Raw genomic sequence first — 27,074 nt, forward strand, 5'->3', positions numbered from 1 at the left:
AAAATTCCTAACTGTCAGGGTGGTTAAGCACTGGAATAAATTTCCTAGGGAGGTTGTGGAATCTCCATCATTGGAGATTTTTTAAGAGAGTTTAGACAAACGTGTCAGGGATGTTCTTATACTTAGTTCTGCCTTGAGTGTAAGGGTCTGGACTAGGTACCCTCTCGAGGTCCCTTCCAGTCCTACGGGTCTATGATTCTGTATATAGCAAGGGGTAAGAAAGATACTTCCTAAGTGTGAAGATTTTCAGAGGCCATAAAATGAGGATCTGGCAAACTTAAAAGAAGTACACAATCATTACATATGAGTCAAAGGAACACTCAGAGAGCTGGGCAACATGTTCAACCTTTGTCCATTTCCCACTTCTTGTGAACACACAAATAACTCTCACTTGTGAGGTGCTACTCCCATTGAAATCAAAGGTGAAACTCAGCACCCTGCATCATCAGTACTTGGAATAGGCTCAACAGCCCTGGGGCTCACTTCTAGTTTATGTCCTGTGATCCTAAAGCTCATGCTTTAGGGTTTCAGCCAGCCACCGACAGGTCAGGAGGGGATTCCCTCCCTCCCCACCTTGTATTCTGAGAGGGTTTGTTTTTAATGTCCTTCCTCTGAATAATCAGGAGATGGCCGCGGCTGCAGATGGGACATTGGAAGGGTGGGCCAGGGCTCTGAGGTGGCACTCTGCATTTTCTCTCTCGGGTGTGTGGCTGGCCAGTTCTTGCTCACATGCTCAGGGTCAAATTAATTGTCTTATGAGTGGTCGGGAAGAAATTTCCCCCCAGATCAGATTTGCAGTGAGCTCTGTGGGTTTTTGCCTTCTTGTGCAGCAGGTGAGTGTGCATCATTTGCTATGTAGCCTTTCATTTTTATTTAAAGTAAGTTTAGTGATCTTGTATTACAATAGCTGTGGTTTCAGCTCTGGTGTCTACAGTATCAAATTCAACAGAGTTACCTTTGCCTGTTGTTTCAAATCTAGAGCACATAGGAACACATGGAGGCCAAGGAAAGTAGCATATACAATCACAAGAACAAGTGCTAATATCTCATCAGTTTTATTAAAGTTACCAGCACAGTTATGAGTATCACAGCATATATAAATCCTACATATATCCACCCACAAATTCTAGCTACAGTCATACTCACATCCTCCTAGTTACTTTTAGGGTCTGATGGGTCTTTCATGGATTGGTCATCAGCAGAGGGATAGTTCCTGCTGGAGTTTCCCATAGGGAGCTGAGTGTTCCCAATCTGGGCACCCCCTTTTTATAATGTGATTTTTTTTGACTATACCTGTGCTCTGCAGATGTATAGGAAAGTGTCAACCCTCTTTTTCCTTATTGGTCTGGTGTCCCCAAAACTTGAGGTACCCCGTTTTCTATAGGTTGTGTATAGTTCCTTTTATTCTCAATAGCATTGATGCAAAACCTGTACCCTGTGGTTAAGGCAGGTGTTAGAGAGAAATGTGACTCTACAGCATTTTTGCCATCTAAAATTAATCTTTCTAATTTTTCACGATTTCACCTCTTGGTACATCTTTTCCCATAATCTTATGGTATAGGTTATTCTTTGGTCACTTACTTATGTCAATATTTCTTATCTCTAAGGCCTAAAATAGCTAAGCTAAAATCTTATAGGCCTTTGCCTGGAGGTCTTGCACTTCAGCCCTCCTTACTTAGATACCTAATACATAATCATCCCTTCTAACTACTGATCAGTCTCAGGCTTGGTCTACACTACAGAGTTAGGTTGATCTAACTTATGTCGACCGACCTACGTCAGTGTCTATGCTAGAGTCTTGCTTCCGCTGATGTAAGTGCCCTACTACACCGGCATAACGCCATTTCCACAAGAGATGTAGGGCTTATCTCAGTATATTTAGGACAACACAGTGTCCATGTAGACATTGCGTTACTTACTTTGGCTGTTGATTAAAATTCTTGTCAATTTCACAGCTCCAGTGTGGATCTGTGAAATTGACAAGAAAGGCTAGTAGGTTTCCTACTGTGAAATCTGCACTTGGTTCACTGGGGCTGTCACCCCAAGGCAAGTGTGGGGCTCCAACTAGAGCCTGGTTGCCTGGTTCCCGGCTACTTGCTCCCAGCAGTCTGCTGCCTTGGCTCTCCTTTCCTTGCTGGGAGCCCCACTGCTGTCCAGGCTCCCTTTTCTGAGCCCAGCTGCCGGGCCCTGAGAGCCTGGGCTCCCAGCTCCTCCCAGAGCTGTCAGAGTGGGCCTGCTCTGAGCAGAGACAATGGCAGAATGAAATTGGCAAGAATGTCAGTTTCACTCTTGCTGGGCTCTGTGCTGTGAAATTGAGCTTGTGTGGGGCTCACAGCTGGGGCTGTCAACCCAGGGTGGATCGGGGGCTTCAGCTGTGAGCCCCGCGTAGCTATCAGTGCTCCACATTTGGCTGTCAGTGCCCCACAATGCCCCACTTCAGTTGGTTTAAGTGCTTCTGGTGAGGATGCATTTCACAGACAGAAGGAGGGTAGTGTAGACACCAACAGCCAATTGAATTACTGCAGTGGCTGTAGGTTGACCTAAATTAAGTTGACCTAATTTTGTAGTGTGAACAAGTCCTTATACTTCTATAATCCTACAATTTAACTCTATTTAGCATACAATGGTTATATAGAACATAGCATTATACAATAAATTAAAATCATTGGCTAAAACTAGGATCATCTGGGTATATCTCACTTAATCATTTCCCTGCTTGTGCAGGGTCCTCAGGCATTGGTGTGCCTCGGGCCCTTCTATTCTCTGCTGTTGCTCATAATAGTCTAGTCTTTTGTGCGTTGTAATACTTTGGTCTCATTTCAGTTGTTGGGTTAGTGTGTGGGTAGTCTCTGCTATAAAGGAGGTCAGACCAGATAATCTAGTGGTCTCTCGAGCCTTAAATTCTATGACTCTGTCACTATTTGACAGGGTAGGCAATCACAGAGGAAACTACTAGGTGGGGCCAAATACATCAATACAAGATTTACGAACAGGGAAATGACCAAACCATTGTTGTGATACATGGGCAAAATATATATTCAGTATAGGGCAGATACTTTATTTCTTTGTGGCTTACACGTGCTGATAAGTGATTGTGTATTTCAAATGGAAAGCGTATGGGGCCTGTAGTTTGGGGATTTTCAGAGGGACCCGACATTAAAAGATTCTGGAAGTTACATTTACAGAAACAACACAATGTGCACTAACAATGTATACAAAAACAGTAGGAGATTTGGGGGTAAAAGTAGACCTCACTGTCACAAAGGCATCAGGTCTGTTGTTGCTGTGCTATACTTGGTACACACATGCCTATATTGGTAGAATCAATGCTAGATCAGACCAGTGGTCCCTGTAGTCCAGTATCCTGTTGCTCACAGTGGCCAGTACCAGAAGCTGTGGAAGAAACCCCACAGTGAACATGTTGGTTTTTTTTTTTTAAATGAGGGTATATCTTCCTTCTCATTTTTTTTTCTCGTATTTAATATACTATAGCTTTTTTTTCCCTATAAATGTCTAATGTCTAATTCCCTATCCCTATAAATGTCTAATCCTTTCTTGAATCCTAAGGTCTTGGCTTCAATACTATCAAGTGGCAAAGAGTTTCACAGGTTAATTACATGTTAAATAAAAAAGCAGATGTTTTCTTCTGTCAATTTCAAATTTTTGCCTTTCAGTTTTATTGAATGTCCCCTTGTGAAGAGCCTGATTTTGTGTTCTGTATACTATTCATTATGTTGAATTTCTATCTTTATTAAGAGGCCAATCTAGATTATCGTAATGGTCCCTTCTGAGCTTAAAATGTATGATTTCTCATAGGTTGTACTGGGGTAGAATGGCAAGAATAGCTCCCCATTCTGCTGGATACTGTACAGGCACATAAGAAGAGAGAGTCCCTGACCTAAAGAGCTTAAAACTTAAATAGACAAGGTGATAAAAGGGTCAAAGTGTTATCCTCTTTCATAGAGGGGGAGCTGAGAGGGAGCGAAAGTGCTTTACCCAAAGTTGCACTCTGTGGTAGAGTCAGGAATTGAACCCAGATCTTTGGAGTCCAGCTCAAGGTGTTAACCACAGGACTATTCTCCTAGAGACTATCCCTTCGCCTTTTATTTGTCTCCTCTTTGAACAGTTTCACTGTACTCTGTATCTTTTTATACAGTAGTCTTTCTATGCCTATAATTATTTTTATCACTTATCTCTGAACTCCTGTTCCTTATAATGTACGCTGCCCTGTATTTGTACCTCAGAAGTTCTCCTTCAAGTGATTGTGTACATACACGTTCCATTGTAGATGCATATGCTCCCAATGCACTTGAGTCGGAAACTTTTGCCAGTAATACCATTAGGCAACGTCCATGCTTTCCATGTGTGTCAACCCAAGGGCATAAAAGGGGCTTCCCTCTCCATTCCTTCTCACCACCCATGGCAAGAGTTGGAGCTTTCCATAGCTGTTTAGCTTTGGTTTTCCAGTGTCTGCAAAGAGTTCATCTTACTGTATATGGTTTTTAATTCTAGTTTATTTTTAGTATAGTTAAATAGTATAGTTCAAGATCTGGTGGATTTAACATGAAAAAATTCCCAGGGTTTAAGCAGTGTGCCACAGTCGCTGTTATGGATAGACACAAAAGCTCTTTGAATTGTCTAGATTAGGGATAGGTTCGATTTTTACCTCTTTTCCTATCAGCACAAATAAACGAGGGATTTTCACCTCTAAGTCTACCTTTCGGAGGAGAAAATGTGTCCCTCTTTAGAACTGGATTCCAATCACGAGAAGGCAGACTTTTTGTCCATGAAGAGCACCCGCCCCAGCTCCAAAGCCCAAATCGAGAATGAAACGCCCCTTCTCGTTGTCCCTGATAGCCATCTCAAAGCACTCCAAGCCATCCTCCTCCTCCAAATCTCAGAAACGGTCAAAGTCCCATTCTTTGCATCACAAAGAAAGCTCTGTGATATCAAGTTGAGGTCTGGTCTCAGGCACCAGTGCTCACCAGCCTCATCAGATGTGGCATCGTGGACTCCTGTTCCTCCAGGACCATCAAGAGTGGTGTCTTCATAATTACCGGGTCCTTCCTTTTCAGTACTGTTAACTCCACAGGGCTTCTATGCAGTGAGGGACCTAGTGTGTCTGCCAGTACCAGACTTTTCTTTGTTACACCATCTAGCACTGATGGTGTTGGTCTCTGCACTGTTGATGATTCCAGCATGGCTTTCCTTAGCTTCTTCGTTTTGGACATTGACCGGTTCCCTCAACACCAACCTGTCTGTTGGCATTTTAGCTGCCTTGCCCACTGCTGCTACCTCACTTCAATGCTTCTTTTATGTCAGTGACATTAGGGCAGTACCAGTTTTCTCTAACACTGAAACTCCAAACACCAACTGGAACTGCTCCTCCATTTACTGAGGAGAATTGTATCTCCTCTTCAGACTCAGACCACGAGAGACCAATTTTTCCCTTCCAAGGTCTTTTAGGTCATCTCATGGACCTCATTCCAGGGATACTGAATCTAAAAATCATGTCTGGTATTCTTACAAGGAATCCTCAGAATGGGGCCCACCACTTTTGGCAGTTCAAAGGGTAGAATACCCCCCATGGCCTTTACCGGTCATCTTGGACTGACTGCTCTGAGATTTTCAAGGTTTCCTAAAGTCCCAGTCTAGAAGGAGGTTGCCTTCATCCATAGCAGGGATCTTTAGGGAAGACTCTTCTATCATCCCAAATCATCTTTGTCTCCCCTTCGTCTGTAGTCTCCAACAATGGGGGAAGCTGTAGGTGCCGCCCTTGCCATATTTCATCATCTTCTGATGAGGCCTGAAATTAAAATCTCCTCCAGAAGAGTGTAAAGTGTTTCAGGACCTTATGAAAAGGGTTGCCACATCTCTGGGAGTGCAGGTGGAGGTTGTACAAGATAGGAAACACTTGAAACAAGTATTTTTGCCAGGATCATGAGTACGAGTTGAGCAATCCTGTCTTTTGCAAGATGTCTCATGCAGATCCCCCCAGCAATAGATCTATTTGCAACAGCTTGAAGCACAAAATGCTATCACTTCTGATGAAGGAGGGGACTCAGAACTCCTTGGGAGATGCCCACCTTATTCTTTGGCCTTGGTTTGTCTGTATGTCTACTCTCCAACGCCATTGCTCTTCAGAGTCCTGAACAAGCTGAAACATGAGAAAGCAGTACTTGTCCTCATAGCTCCCACATGGCTGAGACAGGTATGGTTCCCAGACCTGATATGTCCGAGGCCACCTCTTATCCCTTCTTTGGTGCCCGACCTTATGACACAGGGGTCAGGCAGACAATCTCACTCTTACACCTCTATTCATGGCTCCTTGATAGCTCTTGGACTTGAAGCAAGGTTGTTCTCTCAAGGTACAGTCTGTGCTGCGAAACAGTAGGAAACCCACCACAAGGAAAACATACCTTCAAAAGTGGAAGGCTTTCCAGCTGTGATGCACACAGTGGTCGTTGTCTCCTTTTGAGGCCCACTTCTCCATCGGACTTGATTATCTGTTAAATTTTGAAAAGCCTACACTTATCATTCATCTCTGTTAAAGTCCACTTAGCTGCCCTTACAGCCTTTCACCAATCAGCCCAAGGTCATCAGTTTTTACAAACACTACCACTAAAAGATTCTTAAAGGGAGTAACCAACCTCTTCCCTCACGTAAGACAACCCACTATACCTTGGCACCTTAATTTAGTTCAGTGCCTTGAGAAAACCACCCTTTGAGCCCTTGGGGAGCTATTTCCTTCTTTGCTTATCCTACAAAACTGTGTTTTTTGTAGCCATGACTTCAGACAGAACAATAATTGAGCTGAGAGTGCTTGTAGCTGATCTATCATACATTGTGTTCTACTGAGACAAAATATCTCTTCATCCTCCATCCTACCTAAAGTCTCTTCAGATTTTCACCTCAACCAGGACATTCAAATTCCATTTTTTCACCCCAATCCTCAAGCTTCTTCAAGGGAAGAGGTCAGTCTTAATACTCTAGACATAAGAGCCTTTGCCTTCTAGCTCAATGGGACCAAACCCTTCAGATCCTCTCCTCGACTCTTAGTCCTTTCAGTTTCTCTGCAATGGAGACATTCTCTTTCCATACAAAGACTACCTAAATGGGTTTCAGGATGCATTTTAGCACGTTAAGAAGCACTGGGGTCCACCCTGTGCCTAGAGTGATGGCTCATTCCACCAGAGCTCAACCATTTATGTAGCACTGCTCAAAAATACATCTCTTTTAGACATTTGCAAGGCCGCAACCTTGGTTGTTAATGCTCACCGCTTTCATGGCATTATGCTGTCATTCATGCCTCCAAATCAGATGCTGCTGTTGGTGAGACTCTCCTAACCATTCTGAACTTCTCTCTTCAGCACCATCCTCCATAATTTGGGTACTGTTCAGGAGTCCTCTAACGTGGAACACCCACAGGGACAATCACTTGAAGAAGGAGAAGTAACTCGCCTTCGTGTATAGTAACTGGAGTTTTGAGATGTTTTGTCCCTGTGAATTCTCCACTATCCATCCTCCTTCCCCTCTGCTTCTGAGTTCTTGCGATTAGACTTTGTTGTTGAGAAGGAGCTGAAATGATGGTGGGTCTGCCTCTCCCTATATAACCTCGATCCAAAACATAAGGGTGTGTAGGGCTCAGCCACAGGTTCACAGGCACTGCTGAAGAAAAATGTCTGGTTAAAGGTGCATGGGTGCACATGTGCCTAACATGGAGGACCCATCAGGACAGAACATCTTGAGAAACTCTTGTGGATGCTGCTGTCTGAGGGTTTATTGTCAGCAAGGAATCCAGGAGCACTCTTAAACTGTGGACTGACTTGGCCAGTTGTGTTTGAGTATCTTCAGCTACAGGAGACTTCACTATATCTCCACATTTCTTAGTGTTTTCTTCTACCAACAAGCATAATGTCCATTTAACTGACCTTTAGCTTCAAGCGACTCTTATTCAATCCATGAGCTGATCTTGGCAAAACACTGAACTCACTGGCTGACAGTTGTGGTAATGTATATTTTGAAGGATAGATAGAACTGAGTGTCATCTGCATACTGTTGGCACTTGTGCCTATTATGTCTTACCTCCTAGTTGTTGCATGAGAATATTGAATAGTAACAAAGGGGGTTGGTATTTGAGAAACCCCATAGGTGCAAAGATGGCGGAAGTGCTGTTTCCCATCATTACCACTGGATGAGTCTCTCCAGGAAGGAGTCAGACCATTTGAGTGTATTCCTTTGGAATCCTGCCATGTCCCTCAGCTGTGACATTTGACTTCTTCAAATACTGTAGAGTGCTCCCAGAGTATAAGACCTTTTTCTTCCCCTTAGCTGTGCTAATGGAATATATGGGAGATGCACCAATTTGCTGTAGCCATTGAAAGACATGAAAACCAGTTAGCCAGAAAGGATTGTCAGAAGTGCTGGGTGAGGTCATTGCTTTGTGAATTCCCTGTTTTCCTTCTCCGTGAATGTGATCAGATATGGGAAGATTTTTGTGACCATTTTTGAGGTGGAAAAGCTTCTTGGAATAGCTCAGTGGCTGCTGGACTTCAGGAAATTACACAACTTGTGAAGTCCTGAAGCCAGAATAGTGAAATATGGCTAGTTGAAGACCAAGATATTGGACACTGATTGTTGTTTAGTGTAACAGAAACAGAGAAATATCATCATTTTACATTAGCTATTATGGGACAAAATGGTTAAATTTAGGTTCTTATTGGATACATTGGAAAGTCAACCATTAGTATTGTAGTGGAAGAAATAAACATATGATTCATTAAAATACCTAAAACATTTAATTTGAGTGATAACTCTGCTTTTTAAAAAAAAATAATATTCTTAATGTTAAAGATATTCAAAAAAATCTGACCGGTATCTTACTGTCTGTATTACAAAGTGATATGCAAACTTTGAGGTGAATTGTAGTTTTATAAGTTCATCCTGTAATGCTGTAATTAAGTGTAGATTAGTAAATGGAATTTTTTCCTTTAAATTCAGAATTGCTCATATTTTAAAGATTTCTGTACATTGTTTAACTCCATACTGTGTAGCTAATTCTGTGTATTTGTCAATAAAATTCTGCTTATATGTGGCTGGCTGCTGTGCTGGTTATTTATAGTGGCTTAAAGCTTCTACTTCCATTTGTTCCCCACATAAATTGGAAATACATTGTGAATTTCCATTACAACGAATAGCCAGGTGGATACTATGCAAGTTAATAGTTTAAGCACTGGACTAGAAGACAAGAATTTCTGAATTCTAAACCTAGTTCTGTTGGTGCTAGATGTGGCTTGGGGCAAGTCACTTGCCCCCAAAATATTTAAAGTGTCCATTAAACTTGATTACAGCAATTTCTAGGTATCCTTCTTGAAATACTCAGGGTGTCATTTTTTTCTGAGACTGAGAGCTTGCAGCTCCTTGAAGTCAATTGGAGCTGTTAGTGCTCAACATTTTCTGAAGATCATGCCATAGGGAATGCAAAAATGAAGCTTCAGACATTTAGAATTTAACCTCACTGTCTGTTCTCTTATAATTGAAGAAGGCATTATGAATAATGAATTATCACACACCATTATAAGCAGCCACTTCAGGTGATACCAACCCAGTTTTATCAAGCATTGCTTGTTGTTTTGTGTAATTGTCAGTACTGTAAAATTCTACTCACCTTATCGTTTATATGAGCATTTTTTTAAAAAACAGGCAGCTAAATTTCATTAGGCTTTTCGTTACTATACTGGTAGTAAGGAAGAACAAATAGGTTTTTGTCTAGACTGGTAACTTTCATGACAGTTTTGTAAGGCTGCAATAAAATTTACTTAGACATAGTATATTTAGGATTAATTAAGAAAAAGCAGATTTCAACTTCTTGACCATAAATTATAGGGCTAACCACATTTTCAACATACATTGTGCTTCCTCAGTCATCTGACACTCTGTAAAAAGAAGTTGTTTATTTTTGTTTGTCCAAAGGAGGAAAAGCAGCAGTAATAGGCAGCTGAACTATCTGTCATGTTCAAACCCCTGAACATCACAGCCTGATGGAATGTCCATTAAAAATACAACTGATGATGGACATCAGGTATTTCCAGGCATAAACATAAGTACCTCTATTTCATTTTTTCACTAGTTTAACCCCAGACATTTTAACTTTTAATACATAGGCTTCACTTTTCACCAATAAAATAAAATAGGTTTATTAGGTTCTTACTTTAATACAGTTTTTTTAGAAAAAACTACTGTTTCTAAATATACTTTTATACTCCAAAAATGTCAGGCATTTGCGTTTTCAGCTTTCAGTATTCTCAGTGTCCTACCACCCATGTTCATGTAATGATTATTCCCCTTTGTATGAATTTTCAAACTTGAATTTAAGAGTTGTCTGGGTGGCTTTATTAATTTTTAATTGAGTAATATTTGGTCAGTCAGTTCTTGACCCTGCAGATGCAACAGAAGTCAGAGTTAGTATCATTATTTTTTAGTATTGTCTGGAGAACATTAATTAGTGAAGCAACTTTTCAGATCTCGATAAAGAGTTAATAAGTTGGCTCTTCACCATGGTGTCTTTCACACAAGACTTCCTGTAGCAAGAGTAAAACAAAGTTTAATTTTTTTTCTTTTTTTCCTCCTCCCTCTTCAGTTTTCAGTGTGGATTGCAGCACAGTGGAATGCCCTCCCCTTCAACAAGTTGTTTGTCCACTGGATAGCTATGAAACCCAAGTCAGGCTGACAGCTGATGGCTGCTGTACTCTTCCCACAAGGTTTGTGTCTGGTTTTGATTTGTTAAATATTTTTTCAATGTCTCATTTTATACAGTGTGTGGCATGAAATTCTCAACTTCCGAAATGTAGGAAGAGACTGAAGTTACTGTAGGTACCGAGGTGGTGAATGTTTAGTACAATGGCCACAGTGTATATGTATCTTATGCCCGTTAAGGGAAACCGTTTAAAAAGTTAAATCATCACTTTTATGAAACTGCTAACATCTAATCAACTTTCTGAAACTGAAAATTCTTCTCAAATGTGCACAAATACATAAAATGGAGTGTTATTAGATGTATTAATTTGTTTTCAATACCTGTCAGAATTTTCAGATTGACAGTCTAGTCAGAATTTGGTTGACAAAGGACAAATCATTTTGTGAAACTGTGGAAAAATTCCCTGATCAGATGATGGGGAAGTAGTCTGCTTGGGACATCCCTATATGTGCTGTTAAAGAATAAATCCAGTCCTATTAATGAATGAAAATTATATGTGTACTGAGTTATGCAGGTATTGTTAACTATACAACCCCGTGGTCAGACAAAAGTAGGGAGGATGTCAGGAGCTGAGACAGCAGAGGTTTTTTTTCTTTTGGAAATGTTCAGACATGAGGTGCAATTTACTACCTTTTAGAATATTAAAGTATTTCAGAACAAACAGTTCATGCAAAACAGTTATCTGGCATTTTCCTGGAATTCTGTACTATATGATATTGTCTGCATCAAGTTATATCCCATTAAAATACTGATACAGATACCAGAAAAACAGGATCCCAAACGTACTCACCAATTTTCCACTCAAAAAGCTGTTTAAAAAACCAAAACACAAAGCAGGTAATTCTCCCCCTACGCATAGGATCTTTTCAATATTAAGCCAAGCTAACCAAGCTCTCATACCGTACTACATTGACATACGCCAAAACATATTCTGAGATTGTAAATAAAATTAAATCTTATTTTGTGGGGATAGAGAGTAATCTGTAAAAATGTTGGCACCAAAAGTTCTACGAAAAATGCTCCTTACAAAAAATTGCATTAAGGGAATTTAAGATTACTAAGTGAACCACTCAGAAGTTAGGAAATGCCAGAGGTAAGGTTACACAAGCAACCATAACTCTTACCCTTAGATACGTATGTTAAAATCCATTATTTAATTATGTAACCATGTACTACATGGGACACCAGCCTCACTCATTGTGCCAGTGAATAAGAAAAAGGTATAACATTTTTTAGAGGAAACTTGTGAAAACACAAATGAAGAGGAAGACTGTAGTACAGTTACTATTGGTCTACCAAAAATTTGTTTTAAAGTATTTTCTGGAAAATTTATTAATTATGCTTTCATAAGCTGAGTTGGAGGATGAGATTCCATGGCCTGTGCTGTGCAGGAGGTCAGACTAAACGATCATAATGGTCCCTTCTGACCTTAAAGTCTATGATTCTATGATAAGCCATTTAAAATAAATATCAAATGAATTATTTGTAAATGTTATTTTTTAAATAAATTATTTTATCCTCATATCTGATTATTTTGCTAGCCTCAAAACTGAGGGCCAAATTTGGTTATAAGAGTGTGAATTTGAATGGTGCACTTATGCTGGATTTACATTATTACAATTGCAAACAGATTTTGGCCCACATTAAAATGTGGATTCACAGGACTGTGCTCCTTTAGGCTGTGTGGCATAATACATAGAGCACTGGACTGGGATTCAGGAGATCTGGGTTCTGTTCCTGACTACCATTGGCCTACTGGGCAAGTCATTTCACTTCTGTATCTCAGCTTCCCCATCTGTAAAATGGGATGCTGACACCTGACCTCCTTTGAGATCTAGTGATGAGAAATGCTCTATAAAAGCCAGGTATTATTATTATTTATTAACAACCTTCCTACCTGCTGTGCACAGACCAGAACACACCAAAGCAAAACTAGACTTTACCAGAACAATAGATGCAAAACCTGTGGACATATCTCCACTGCTACAGTGATCAACACCCCTCACAACACATCTTTCAAGATCCATGGGTCCTACACATGCCTATCACAGCATTTGGTGTACCTCATTCAGTGCATTAAATGCCCCAATAACAACTCTGTGGGTAAAACCGGTCACTATACTCTCAACTAAACTCACACAGGAGGCAACATCCGAGAGTGGAAGTTCTCTTAGATAGTCCAGTACTCTGTCAGCCCTTCTAGCAAAAAGATAAAAACACGGTATCATCTGTGAGTGAACACTTTTCACAACATGACCATTCTATCTGTTCTGTCAGTCCTCATCCTCAAAGAAAACATGCATAACATTTTCAAAAGACAAGCCTGGGAACTTAAATTTGTAACTTTGCTAGATACGAAAAATCATGGACTGAATAGACACTGGATTTGACTTCTTACAACAACCTGCAACCCACTAATAATCCCTCCAGTGGCCTTTCTCTACACACCCTCCTTCCTTTCTCCCCTACAACAGGAAGGGTGTTAACTGGCCACTTCACCTTGAATGGTCCCTTGAAATATGTGATGACTACTTATGCTAAACAATCTAATCCACCTTGAATTTAACTTTGACGCACTGAGTACATTTCCCAGACATGAAGAGGAGCTCTGGAAGCTCGAAAGCTTGTCTCGCACCAACAGAAGTTGGTACAATAAAAGATATTACCTCACCCACCTTGTCTGTCAACCTGCTGTGCAGTTATTTTCAATATCACCACCTTGGATGTGGGGGAATTATACAATAACCTCCATAGAGGAGTGCCCCAGCTGCTCCACGTCTGGGATGGGGCAGGATTTGACCCCCTTGCAAATCAACCAAGTGCCTGTTGTGCTGTGTTTGTCAGTTTTGCTAGACAACGAACACCAGACAAATAAAGTGAAACAATTTTTTGTGAACACCATGCTGAAAACCTTATGTAACCCGTGTATCAAGTTGTCAGTGATGCATGTTTCAATACTTACATGTAAAAAGTTGTGAAGACAAGGGCCTGATTAGTGAAGCACCTGTAGAGGTTTGCCAGAGAGAGGCCCAGCCTCAAAAACCTTTTCAATCCATTGGACTAATACTCCTGCTACAGAAGCTTAATGTGCCCAAAGCAGCTAGGATGAGATGCTGTCAAGGGCTGTAATCAGGGAAGTAGCATGTGCAGAGGCTGCGGAGCCTGCCTGGACAGTGGAACCACGGAGGCAACAACCGAGAGTGGAAGTTCTCTTAGATAGTCCAGTACTCTGTCAGCCCTTCTAGCAAAAAGAAATAATACAGTTGTAGTGCTTAATCTAATAAAACACATGCTTAACATGCTTGCATGGAAGTCTGTAGGATGAAACTACAGGGATAGAGTTAAGCTTGTGTTTTGGTTTGCTGGGAGCCATGGTGAAGAGGCCAAGTATCTTTCTTTCTTTGTTTGTTTTATTGTGTTTTTCTTAAAAATGCTGTGTTTGGATTTTCTGTAGGCTTAATCTGTATGCAAAATTTTGTGTATGATTTATGTAATTGTGATATTTTAGGAGCTTGAAAAAAACCTTATTTCTGTGGAATTCTCAAGAAGGAATTACTTAAAATATAGAATTTTACCAAGAAATGCCAAAGGTACCTAGAAAACAAAGTGTTCATTTTCTTCTAAGGTCTTGTCTATACAGGCCCATTAGTGCATGATAGACTGGTGCAGATTACAATTTACACCCCACTGGTGTGGACTAATGTACCATGTAGACTAGCCCTAAGTGATTATTACACCATGCTTTAAATGGAACACTCAATACAAACAGTGTAACTGGTATCGGTTTGAGCCTGCAGACAGCCTGAAATGATAGCTCCAAAGTGTTTGAGCTACCCTTTACATTTTAACTCTGAAACCTTCTGCCACTGGGATGAGGGTGGGGGTGGGGCCATGAGGATCCTCAGGGGGAATAAAAAAATAACAAGAAAGGAAAAGATAAACTGGAGTAAAATTATGAAGTCTTTGAAAGTAAAAAAATAAGGAGCTTGATTTTGAAGTACAAGTTGAGAAAGGGATTTGAAAAGGCATGGGAGATGACTTCAAACATTTTTTTCAGCCTCTCAGAATATCCTATATAAAGATTTTTGCATTACAAAATCCAGGAAGAAGGAAGAGCAACATGCAGAAATTTCTCTATGTAGGCATGAACATATATTGGGGGCAGAGGAGGTAGTTTCCACAGGTTTGCAATTTTTTAGTAAAATCACAAACAAATATTAGCAATAAGTCAGCTGCAGTTCACCTTAGATTGCCATGATCCATTTCAAAATTAGCCAACTTTTGTGTCAAGTTTATCAGTTTCAAAAAATCTGACGATATTTTAATGGAACTAGTTATTTCTTTTTGGTTTCTAGAAGCCAATACATATCATTCATTCCCCCCTCTCCCCCCCAAAAGCCTTAATGTTTTAGCAACAATTAATAAATGCTAAGTAACAGTACAGCTATAAGGGCACTTGGGAGTACTGAACCTAGGGAATTAATAGAGAGATGAATTCTAAGTTACTGACTTCACAGACAGCTGACACATTATGTGGAAGGAGAGAGGCTTCAGTTTCGCATGTGATTTTTTTCAGTTGGTCGGAAAAGGTTTATGGCCTGCTTTTTTGGGAACCAGAAACCTGTCTGCCTCCCAGGAGCACTGTTAGTCTATTTCAGGAGAGGAGATGGCACGCATCTCAAAGCTGTACTTAAGAGTACCTTTTGACATTTGTTAACTGATTGTGCGTGCCTGCAAAGTAACTAAATGAAGGGGATCTCTTTACCTTCCTGACATACAGCAAAAACTACCAATAGTTAACATCTCTCTTTATTCCATCTAAAATAGGCTTCAGACACGTCCCTTGGAAAAGCAGTTAATGGTAGACAATTATCTGAATAAAGAATAAGAGAATGTTTGTAAACCTTGTGCTTGATATCATATTAATTTATAGTGAGAAACTACAAACATAGTTGCCAATTGTGAACTGAATCAGCATTAATATTGAAATGGAAAGTAGCCTCAGTTTTTCCACCCTGGAATGAAATACCCAGTGTGACTCTCTAGATATTTTATTTAAGCAATACTTTGAGCTCTGTGAGACACAGGTAAGGACAGTCTCTTCTGTGAAGACCTTGTTGAATAAGAATATATGTTAAAGAAAAAACTTACAGGGAACACATTCTTATTAGGATAACTTGATTTTCTTTCATTAGCAAGATAAGTGAAATAAATTAGGACTGTGGGAGCAAGTTGGGGAAGATCTAATGTTTGCAGCTTTATCTCCCCTATTAGCTGGGAATATTTTCTCCACGCTTGCCGATCTCTCAGAAAGGTTTTTGTATGGATGTGGGATACTTGGCCAGTGTTTTTGTATGATTCTAGCAGGAGGCAGAACGGAATGTGGGGAGTGCTGGTTTCTTTCTTTGCAATTCACAGGTTTGGGAAGGCAAAGTCCCTTCATTCTTCTGCACGTTCTCCTTGAGGTGAGAATTTGAGGGTAAAACATGTCAAAAATGCAAACAAAGTGGAAGGAAAGTAATTAACAAAATATAATACTATTAAAACCAAAAATCATTAGTGTCCCCTGCATCTGCTTAATGAGTTGCATTGTCACAAATCCAATGTGGGGAATACTCTGACTTAGATCAGTCGCAGGCGTAAAGTTCAGTATCTCATGACATTTCAGGACTACAGGTGGAGCTTTGTATCACTGGAAAGACTTCAAATTTTCCAGTGGGATCACCTGCCTTCAGCAGTAGTGAGTGTTCGTATGCCTGCTTTTACAATGGCTATCTATCAAAAGCCATGTAGACTGTAAATTGATACTGTTGACTTTTAAAACCATTAACAGTGCAGACTCCATCTACATTCATATCCACCTCCAAGAGCCTTGTCCTGATGTGTCTGTTTTTGAACATCACCTGCTTTTGCAGAATCCTATAATTATACATTAGAGCAGCTGATCCATCATGCTTTGCTGTGCTGAGCGCCGGGTGTGGAACTTGCTCCTCTTTGAATAGTATCTTTTCTCTATATATTTTAGAAAAATACCTAAAACTTTTTCCCCCTAAAAAAGGTATTTTTGGAATGACTACCTTTGGCTTCATATTAAATGTTTTGAAAACATATTAGTTGCTGGATGCCCAGTGTTGGTATGTAGAGCTATGCAGGAACTGAGATTTTTGTTTTACTGGAAATTCTGTGATTTCAAAATTTTGTTTTTGTTCTGAATTGGAATGAAAATAAAGAATTTTGAATGTTTCCTTAAAACAATTTTTTGGGGAAAAAAATTGGTTCGTATCTATGGAAATGTGTTGATTTTGACTTTAATTTCCCATTTCACAATGACTGTTTGTAAGGAGAGTGATCACTTTACATAAGCTATTACCAGCAGAAGAGTGGGGTCGGGGGAGAGAAAACCTTTTTTAGTGATAAACACCCATTTTTTCATGATTTGTGTGTATAAAAACCAACATCTTCTGCATTTTCCACAGTATGCATCCGATGAAGTGAGCTGTAGCTCACGAAAGCTTATGCTCAAATAAATTGGTTAGTCTCTAAGGTGCCACAAGTACTCCTTTTCTTTTTGCGAATACAGACTAACACGGCTGTTACTCTGAAAAATGACAGTTTAGAAATTTATTTTATATTGTATTTTTTTTAAAAAAAGTAAAAAGTCTGATCCAAAAACAGCCACATGCTTTTTTCAGTTATTTTTCAAACTCAACACATTTCCTCAAAATTTGTTTTAACAGAGCAGCATTTTCCAGCTGAAAATGTTGGATGAGCTCTAGATTGGTGATGTTCTGTTGAGAGATCTTGTTCCATTGCTGTCATCACATGGCTGTCATTTGACAGAGCTGACACCCAAGTAATAAATGCTTTATTTAAACAGTCCAGTGGGTCTGCGTTGACTGTTTTGTGAAGTCCTTTCATTCCTCTCTACATTCACCTAGTTGCTCTAGGGCAGGGGTTCTCAAACTTCATTGCACTGCAACCCCCTTCTGACAACAAAAATTACTATATGACCCCAGGAGCGGGGGACTGAATCCTGAGCCAAAGTCCGATCCCTGCTGCCCCAGGTGGGTGGCCAAAGCCCAACCCCCACTGCCCCGGGCGGGGAGGCCAAAGCTGAAGCCCAAGGGTTTCAGCCCCAGTAGGGAGCCTGTAACCTGAGCCCTACCACTCAGGGCTGAAGCCCTCGGGCTTCGGCTCTGGATGGTGGGTTTCAGCTCTGGCTCCGGACTCCAGCAAGCCTAAGCCAGCCCTGGCGACCCACTACTCTAAGGTACTCTCTCATACTTCACTTTTGGTGGCTCTGAGTATTTTCATTTGCTCTAGTCTTCACTCTTGCCTTGCTGTCCCTTCTTACAACTCTGGTATCTCCACACCTCCTTCTGTTATCTTGACTCTTTGAGCTCTCTCACTGCTTTTGAGCTTTCATCTCATTTACCATTCCAATCTTTCCTCTCTCACCTTTGATCCTATCTCACAAAATGGCATCTCTTGTTTTATACTACCTCTCACAAGGTTAACATAGATCAATGGAAATTTGTCTTCATCCTAAATATATGTAATATTAAGGAAAACTATTTTCCTTGTCTTTTCTCCAGTATCTATAGGAAAGTAGAGTCACAAAGATAGTGCTGGGTCAATATCCAACTCCTTTATCTACTTAATAGCTCCTGCAGTGTCTGCTCACTGACAAACATCCTGCTGATAAAGTAGCTGTAACATTGGAAGGGATATAGATAAGAAGCTAGTCAGTACATTTCAGTGCATCTCAGAAAACAATAATTTGCTTGATTCATTATTTTTAAAAAGAATATGAGAGGAAGTAGTGTCTGGCCTGAAGAAGGACTCAGAAATAGCTACTAGACACCCATACACTGAACCCTGTACTATCTTGTTCTGTACACTGAACCAAGGTACTGTCTTGTTCTACAGAATCTCAACTTTCATTTAAAAAAAAAAAAGAAAAAAAGAAAAGCAAGTTTCTAGCTCTTACGACTGAAAAGAAACCTCTAAAAATGTGAACCAAGTGCAATCAAAGTAGATGGGAGCCTGGAATTTTAGCACTGAAAGATGTGAACTGGCCCACTAATCCCAGTGCAGGATATCTCAGTTGCCCAGTGATGATGATTTAGATGTCAACATTATCTGTTTAATTTTTCATATAAGAGAGAAGAGTGTGACAGATCTGCACAACTTATTTTGAGTGATGTCTCATTTTTCTGCCACAAGTAGTGTGATATTTGGGAGATGCCATCCCTACTTTCTTTTCCCCAGTCAAGAAGGAGCCAACACCAAGTAGCCCTGCAAAGCCCATAGTCTTATTCAAGTCCCAGGGAGGAGTAGCCAAGCTAAAGGAGCCCTGTGGAGTCAAACAGTACTTGTAACCATATTTTGAATATCTGCATAGTTTAAAGTTTGCATTGATTTGGATTGGGGGAATTTATTTTGTGATACCATGCCTAACTACCATTGAAAATCTGGTCCCGTGATGTTCTTCAGGTTTTTAGAATGGGTAGATTTCATGCTCTATCGCCTGGTTTTTATTCCTATATTGGAGGAGGAAGACAAGCTTTCCTACTTTCTCAACTTTGTATGACCTATTCCAAGAGAAGAAAATATTCTCTCAGCATCATCTAGCTAAACTGAAATCAAAATAATTACGTCAAAAGCATTTCTGCACAACCAAAATGGAAAATATTTATGTTTGGAAAAATATAAATACCAGAGTTCGCTCCATGGTAAAGACTGAAAGTAAAAGATATTTAATGAAGTACATGACATTGACATATTTATAAAGCTTGAGAGGACCTCAAAAGTTAGATGTTCCCCTTGAATCTGTACATAATTACAGTAGCTTTTTTTTTTAACTCACTAAAATTTGATTAGGGCTTATTGATGCAACATATTTTATTTATTTCCACCTAATTTCCTTCTTTGACAGGGTTAGTGGCCTAGTGGATGGGGGGAACCTGTAGATATGTCTCGATTTAAGTAAAGCTTCCAAGTTCCATTTTCATAAGCAAATTAGAGAAATGTGGTCTATATGAAATTACTATAAGATGGGTGCACTACTGGTTGAAAGACCATATTCAGAATAGTTATCAAAGGTTGGCTGTCAAACTAGGAGGATATATCTAGTGGGGTCCCACAGGGGTCTGTCCTTGGTCCAGTACTACTCAGTATTTTCACTAGTGAATTGGATAATGAAGTAGTGAGTAGGGTGATAAATTTGTGTGACAAGCTGAGTGAGGTATTTATATTTTATTGAACCAAATCCTGTTGATGAGAGACAAGCTCTCGAGATTTATTTTTTTTAAAGATATTATCCCACCCACCTTGTCTCTCTAATATCCTGGGACAAACTATAGAATCGTAAGACTGGAAGGGATCTCGAGAGGTCATCTAGCCCAATCCTCTGCACTCTTGGCAGGACTAAGTATTATCTAGACCATCCCTGACAGGTGTTTGTCTAATCTGTTCTTAAAAATCTCCAATGATGGAGATTCCACAACTTCCCTGAGCAATTTATTCCAGTGCTTAATCAGCCAGCCAGCCAGTTAGGAAATTTTTTCTTATGTCCAACCTAAACCGCCCTTGCTGCAATTTAAGCCTATTGCTTCTTGTCCTATCCTCAGAGGTTAAGGAGAACAATTTTTCTCCCTCCTCCTTGTAACAACCTTTTATGTACTTGAGAACTGTTATCAGGTCCCCTCTGTCTTCTCTTCTGCTGACTAAACATACCCAATTTTTTCAATCTTCCCTCAAAGTCATAGGACATGTTTTCTAGACCTTTAATCACCCTTTGCTCCTCTCTAGACTTTCTCCAGTTTTTCCACATCTTTTATGAAATGTGGCGCCCTGAACTGGACACAATGCCTAATCAGCATGGAGTAGAGTGGAGTAGAGCATTTCCCTTGCTTACAGCATTTCTGTTAATACGTCCCAGAATGATGCTTGCATATCTACCACAACTCTCTATATAAACTTTTCAGAAGATATCAAGCTGGGAGGAGTTGCAAGCACTTTGGACATTGGTGTTAGAATTCAAAACAACCTTGATGAATTGGTCTGAAATGAACAAAACGAAATTCAGTAAAGACAAGTACAAAGTACTACACTTAGAAAGGAAAATTAAATACACAACTACAAAATGGGAACCTTAGGCAGTAGTACTGCTGAAAAGGATCTGGGAGTTATAGGGATCACAAACTGAATATGAAGCAACAACATGATGCAGTTGTGAAAAAGCTAAATTCATTTTGGGATGTACTACCAAGAGTGTTGTATATAAGACACAGGAGGTAATTGTCCTGCTCTACTTGGCACCGGTGATGTCTCTGTTGGAGTACTGTGGCCGGTTCTGCAGGCCTTGCTTCAAGAAAGAATTGGACAACTTGGAAAGAGTCCAGAGAAGAGCTACAAAAATAATTTAAAAAAAAATTAGAAAACCTGACCTCTGAGGAAAGGTTAAAACAACTGGCACTATTTAGTATTGAGAAAAGAAGACTGAGGAGGGACCTGATAGGCTTCAAATATAGAATAGTAGAATCATACAAAGTTAGGGCTGAAAGGGAATTTGAGAAGTTATCCAGTCCAACACCTTATGTTGAGGTTGGTCCAAGAAAATCTAGACCATCACTGACAGGTGTTTGTCCAGATGTTCTTAAATCCACCAGTGATGGCGATTGCACAACCTCCTTTGGAAGCCTAGTCCAGATTAACAGATTAAAATATATGAAATATTGTCACCTTGAGCCATCACCAGCACTTTTTCTTTTCTTTATACCTGATTTTAGAAATGTTCCAGATTCCAATAATACTAATGAGTGTTTTAGTCTGGAAAAGCCTGAGATGAGAGAGAGTCCTGAAAGTATACTTAATGATACGCTGCAGTTTCTCTAGTTTCTCACTTTCCCTTAAATCAGTGATTACAGGAATATCGTAATGAGCTTAACCTTTGGAGGAATCATTTATAACACTCAGTTTTGTGAGTAATTTCTGGGTAGACAAGCATGTTGGAGCTGGGATCCATTTGGGTGAAGATTAGATTTCATACTACTTGATAAGAAGGACTTCATGTAGGAAATAATAAATTATTCCTCATGAAAAAGGAAAGGAAATGGACACCTGAGATATAGCTATATAATATTTTGTATACCTGTGTGATGTCCTTGTACAATATTTTAATCTTTAGTTCTGAAATATAGTTTTCCCATAAGACTGTATATGGGAAGCTGAGAAGGTCAAAAATGGCGAGGAAAAGCTGAATGACACCATGTGGGGGCAAGAAGTAGAGACTTCTTCAAGGAATAGAAAGATTGAAGCAGGTGGGGGGAAAATACAAAGCATGGCAAAAAAAAAAAGTTGTAATTGTTTCTAATTTAAACCAGCCAAGTTAATGAACAGGCTGTTGGGATTCCGCTGAAACCTCTTCTACTTGGCTCCCTGAGACCTTGGTTCGACTCCACTCTTGTCACTTGGGTTGTTTGCAAGCATTAGGGGGTGGGTATAGGGCATACGATAAATCCACATTTCAGAGTGGTAGCCATGTTAGTCTGTATCAGCAAAAACAGTGAGGAGTCCTTGTGGCACCTTAGAGACTAACAAATTTATTTGGGCATAAGCTTTCGTGGGCTGAAACCCACTTCATCAGATGCATGGAGTGAAAAAATTCAGTAAGCAAGTGAGTAAATAATTACAGTATTATAATAATACAGTAAGCAGTAGAGTAAGCTGTACTATTTATACTGTTTACTGTATTTTTCACTCCATGCATCTGATGAAGTGGGTTTTAGCCCACGAAAGCTTATGCCCAAATAAATTTGTTAGTCTCTAAGGTGCCACAAGGACTCCTCGTTTATACATCCAGAGTTACACAGCAAACCTCTTCCTTTATATAATTTACATGTTATGTTGCATCACATGTTTTGGGATTGGCTTGGTTACTTTGTAGGACCAAGTCCCTGCACAGCATGCTCACTCTGTCCATACGCTTTTTATGTACGACTTACTCTTTACCTCATCTTTATGTTCCCAATTTATCTTATCCATTGTTATATTGTCCACTGTAAATGGTTCCCTGGCTGTTCCACCCTGTCTTAGCCGGGGAATAAGGGATAGGGGGAGAGCCAGCCCCTATCCCTTTTAAAACTTAGTCTGAAAGAGCTAGATTTTTCACTACTCCTCTGGGAGTACTGTCTTCTCACTACATAGGTGGGTTGATTTGGGGCAGGGAATTCATTGTATGCCTATTTTAAAATATATTATAAAGGCAACCAGGAGATTTTCAATCCTCAATTGCTTTAAAATATATTTATAGGGCCTGTTCCCTCTGCTTTGAAATTCATGTTCATCCATGAGGTGGTAAATTAATCTATACATCTTTCATAAAACTTGTATCTACACACTCAGAAAAAGAAATAACATTTGAAGAAATATCTTTTCTATGAAGCTTCTCAGCTGTAATAACCACTATCCTCTGTGTGTTCATTTTGTCTTGTATTTTATTGTATTCTGACTGCTCACACCTTAAAATGTAAGCTCTTCTGGGCACAAGGTGCTAAATGTCTGGCACACATGATCTTTTGCACAGCTCAGTGAGTGTTGATATCACTGTATAAACAATATTAATAATGTCTTTACATTCCATGCATCACAAATAAATGGAACTCCGCTTTCTCTGAGTTTTTTTAAGCAGGGAAATTAGGTAGAAACCATCTCAGACTACTACTTATCAGGATTTTATGCTTTCCATCTCTAAACTTTTCTCTAAAAATCACCCTATGCTTTGTGAAAAAGACTGTGCCTATGGTAGTGATCCACTATTCAAAACTAAACAAAACATTTCATACACTGAGAGTCCAGTTTTTCCACTGCCTTTGCTCCTCGTGTAATCATTTGCACCTCTGCAAAATGCGAATAAACCACTACCAAGTCAGAATGGTACTGTTTTGTACTTAGTTTGCACAGGTATAAATAACTACCCAAGATGCCAAGGCAGTAGATATCAAGCATGATTTCTCTTCCTTTCTCCCCATATAACCCAGTTAAGATATATCTGGAGAGTGAATGGTGAGGGACTACAGTGTTCCATATATTGAGTAGGGGTGGGTGCTGCTGTTAGTTTTTACCAATCTACATTATTCTCAAACACCTTTTGAGGGTAAACCCAGGTTAGACAATCTTAAAGTTATTCTGTGTCTGCTGCTTTCTGAACCTGTACCTGTATGTATATTGCTTGGAAAAGTTATGGGTGTAGCACAGGATCTGAAAACCCTCCACCTGTCCCTCCTTCTGATTGCATGACTAGCTAGCATTTAAGCCCCTAGCCCAAAAGCTCAGAGAGTTAATTCATCTAAATAATAGTTTTTGTTAAACCTGATAATGTGTTAATAAAAGGTCATTTAAAAATATTTGTATAATTCCTTAACAGCAGGAATTCTGTTGTTGCAGCACGCTATTTCACCTTGCTATGCTTTCCTCTGATATGTGGCTTCATTTACTTATGGAGTTTCCCCTTTCTTGTCTTTGGTTTCAGATGCGAGTGTCTCTCTGGTTTATGTGGTTTCCCCATGTGTGAGGCAGGCTCCATTCCCCAAATAGTCTCACGTGGAGACGGAACACCCGGCAAGTGCTGTGATGTCTTTGAATGTGTCAACGGTATGTGAAGTTATTATTGTACCTGGAGAGGATGATTTTATGTGTCTGTGGGAGGTGTGGGTGTTTGAACATGCTGTCCAGGGATTTGGAAAATAATTGCCTTAAGTATTGCTCGTGATAAAAACTCATCTGGAAACTTTGAAGATGCTGTAATGGAGCAAAATGACAATAGAAAGATGTCAGTTTCTTATCCTTTCAAATTCACTGCACTCCTTCCCCATCCCAAATTTGTTGAGATCTTTTAAATGGAGATTTAGCACACAATTTGAATTGACATTCAAGCTCTTCTTTGCCAGCATTAAATACTACACTTTATTAAAAAAAAAAATAGGGGGTTTTGCTACTCACAATCCTAGATTTTGCAAGATGATTCTAAGGACAAATATGCTCTTTGAGCAGTTTGAAGAAACATTTTAAGAAACACATATTTCTAAAGCAGCTTAGATCAACTCTCATTCTCATTCTTTGCAATTGCTAATGCTTTGAGAAGACATTGTTTGATTAAGTTAAACATTTTATACTTGAGCTACTGTACTTCACAATTGTTATAAATTATAAGTGGGAATGGACACTTTTCAATTGATGGTGGTGCTGTGGAAGAGGAGTGGGTCACAAGTTGGGGTGTATCTCAGGTGAATGCTAAAATGGGTATTGACACAATGGTGTCTCTAAAAGTACGTTGTCCCATATTCATCTGCACATCTGGTATATACTTGGGACAGCCGTTATTTCTGAATTCTTGTGCCATGTACGCATACAAAAAAATGTTTTGAGTCGTTGCATGTTGCGATATTACAAACAGCTTAAATGTTGATTAAATAATTAAAATGTAGTACTTGGCACATAATTAGCATCTTTACTCTGATAATAGTAGGGAAAGAGAATATATGAGATATAAAAGCTGGGTTTCTTTGTGTCAATGAAAAAGTTTACCATTGAAAGTAACTGATGATACAAAAAAATCGCAACTGTTGGGGATAAAACTGTATAGTCTGAAGTGTTACATGGAACCTATCTAATTTATTTGCTGCCTCATACATACCTGTTGCAGAGTCACCTGGCTTACAGTTCCATAATCCTTAAAACAACTGTCTCATTTTTGAAAACCTGAGTACTTGATTTAACCATAAGGCAGTGTTTGATTCATCATTCACTATAACACCTACATGACTAAGAAATATTGAGCCAGTTTCAGACATGTGTTCACTGGTTTAATTTATAGATTCTCTTACATAATCTCCTAAGGCTTTATAACATTTTGTGACTACCTTGGAAGTATTTATATCTAATATTCAATGTGTAAGAGAGTCTGAGTTGGTGCAACATATGTTCCATGGAGCTGGAAACTACGTATAAGAAGGTGCAAGTTATTAGCAGCTGTTTCTGTTGCATCAGGTGTTCCTACTTTATTCTGACATGTATGTCCATTGTACTTGACTTCTCGAGAGAGGCAGGATTTTCTTTGGATGCTACTTTAAAATGTTTGTTGTGCTGCTCTCATGCAGTTGACAGTGGTCTTGGGATTGTACTATTACTTCCTTATTATTGTCTTACTGTTTACCCTAAGATATTTCAAAGATTTGGCTCTTCTTTTTTCTTATCCCTCAGATTTACCCATTGCAGTCTCACCTTGGTAGGTTATTGAACTTTGGTTTTCACATACTATATTAGTGAAGGTTTAATTTACTTGAATCATCTTCTTATTAGCATTGGAGATGCACCTCTATCTACTACTTTATTTTGATAATTTAGCATCTGATTAGTGGAGTTCAGTCTGTTCTTATGTGGTTTAATTAGAATTTGTTAGCCTACTTGCACACATTCTTCTACTATATCTTGACTGGATCGTATGATTGCTAAAAAAAATTGTATAAAATCCCAGTTTACTGAAAAATTTTAAAGTTCATAGCACTGTGGGTCTTTGTCTAAGTCAACCTCATCGCAAAACATCTGCTCAGAGAAGGTGGCTTTAAGGGAAGTAGAAGTCAACTTTAGTGAGCTGGAGAATTACTTTGCTAAGGGAACAAAATTACTATGTAGCAGCATATCTCATACATGGCCCACTGTCATCAAGGGAGGGGAACAGAAAGTGAGTCACCCAGGGCAGGAGCAGATGGAACAGGAGCCACCAAGGAAAGAAAGAGATGAGGTCTGAGGGGAAGTAGCTGCTGGAGGAGTGGAGAGGAAAGAGAAATTTTCCAGTGGAAGAGAAAACACAGAAGTGGTGAAAATAGTCTTGTCAAGCAAAGTTGGTGTAATTGTTTGACAAGGTTACAAGCTTGTTTTAGAATGGTAACTGCTCTAGATGTAATATACTTTGGTAGGGCATTTCACTTAGTACTGCATGACATTCTGATTAAAAAATTAGCATTATACAATATCAATAAAACATGCATTAAAGGGTCAAGAACTGACTAGCTAATTGATAGCTCTCTCTAAGTGGTTGTCAGTGAGGAATCCTCACTGAAATGGGGTGTTTTTAGTGGTGTTCCAGAGGGATCAGTTTTAGGCTTATCACTATTGAACATTTTTATTAATGATCTGGAAGTAAATATAAAATCACTGCTGATTAAAATTTGTGGATGACACAAAGACTGGTGGAGTTGTAAATAATGACAGAGCACTCACACAGAATGATCTTGATCGCTTCGTAAGCTGTGCC

General features: G+C 39.5%; 1 protein-coding gene across 6 annotated transcripts in view; it reads left to right on the plus strand.

Moving 5' to 3' along the window:
• Positions 1-27,074, plus strand: part of CRIM1 (cysteine rich transmembrane BMP regulator 1) — a 306,847-nt gene that overhangs the window by 118,362 nt on the left and 161,411 nt on the right. For 5 of the 6 annotated variants that reach the window (XM_037895411.2, XM_037895410.2, XM_037895409.2 and 2 more), the window contains 2 exons: positions 10,640-10,760; positions 24,291-24,412. The exons of the other annotated variant lie outside the window; for it this stretch is intronic. In XM_037895411.2, coding sequence (XP_037751339.1) covers positions 10,640-10,760; positions 24,291-24,412 — 243 coding nt within the window. The remainder of the gene's footprint in view (positions 1-10,639; positions 10,761-24,290; positions 24,413-27,074) is intronic. 6 annotated transcript variants of the gene reach the window in all.

This window comes from Chelonia mydas, chromosome 3, assembly GCF_015237465.2.
Source record: "Chelonia mydas isolate rCheMyd1 chromosome 3, rCheMyd1.pri.v2, whole genome shotgun sequence".
NCBI lineage: Eukaryota > Metazoa > Chordata > Testudines > Cheloniidae > Chelonia > Chelonia mydas.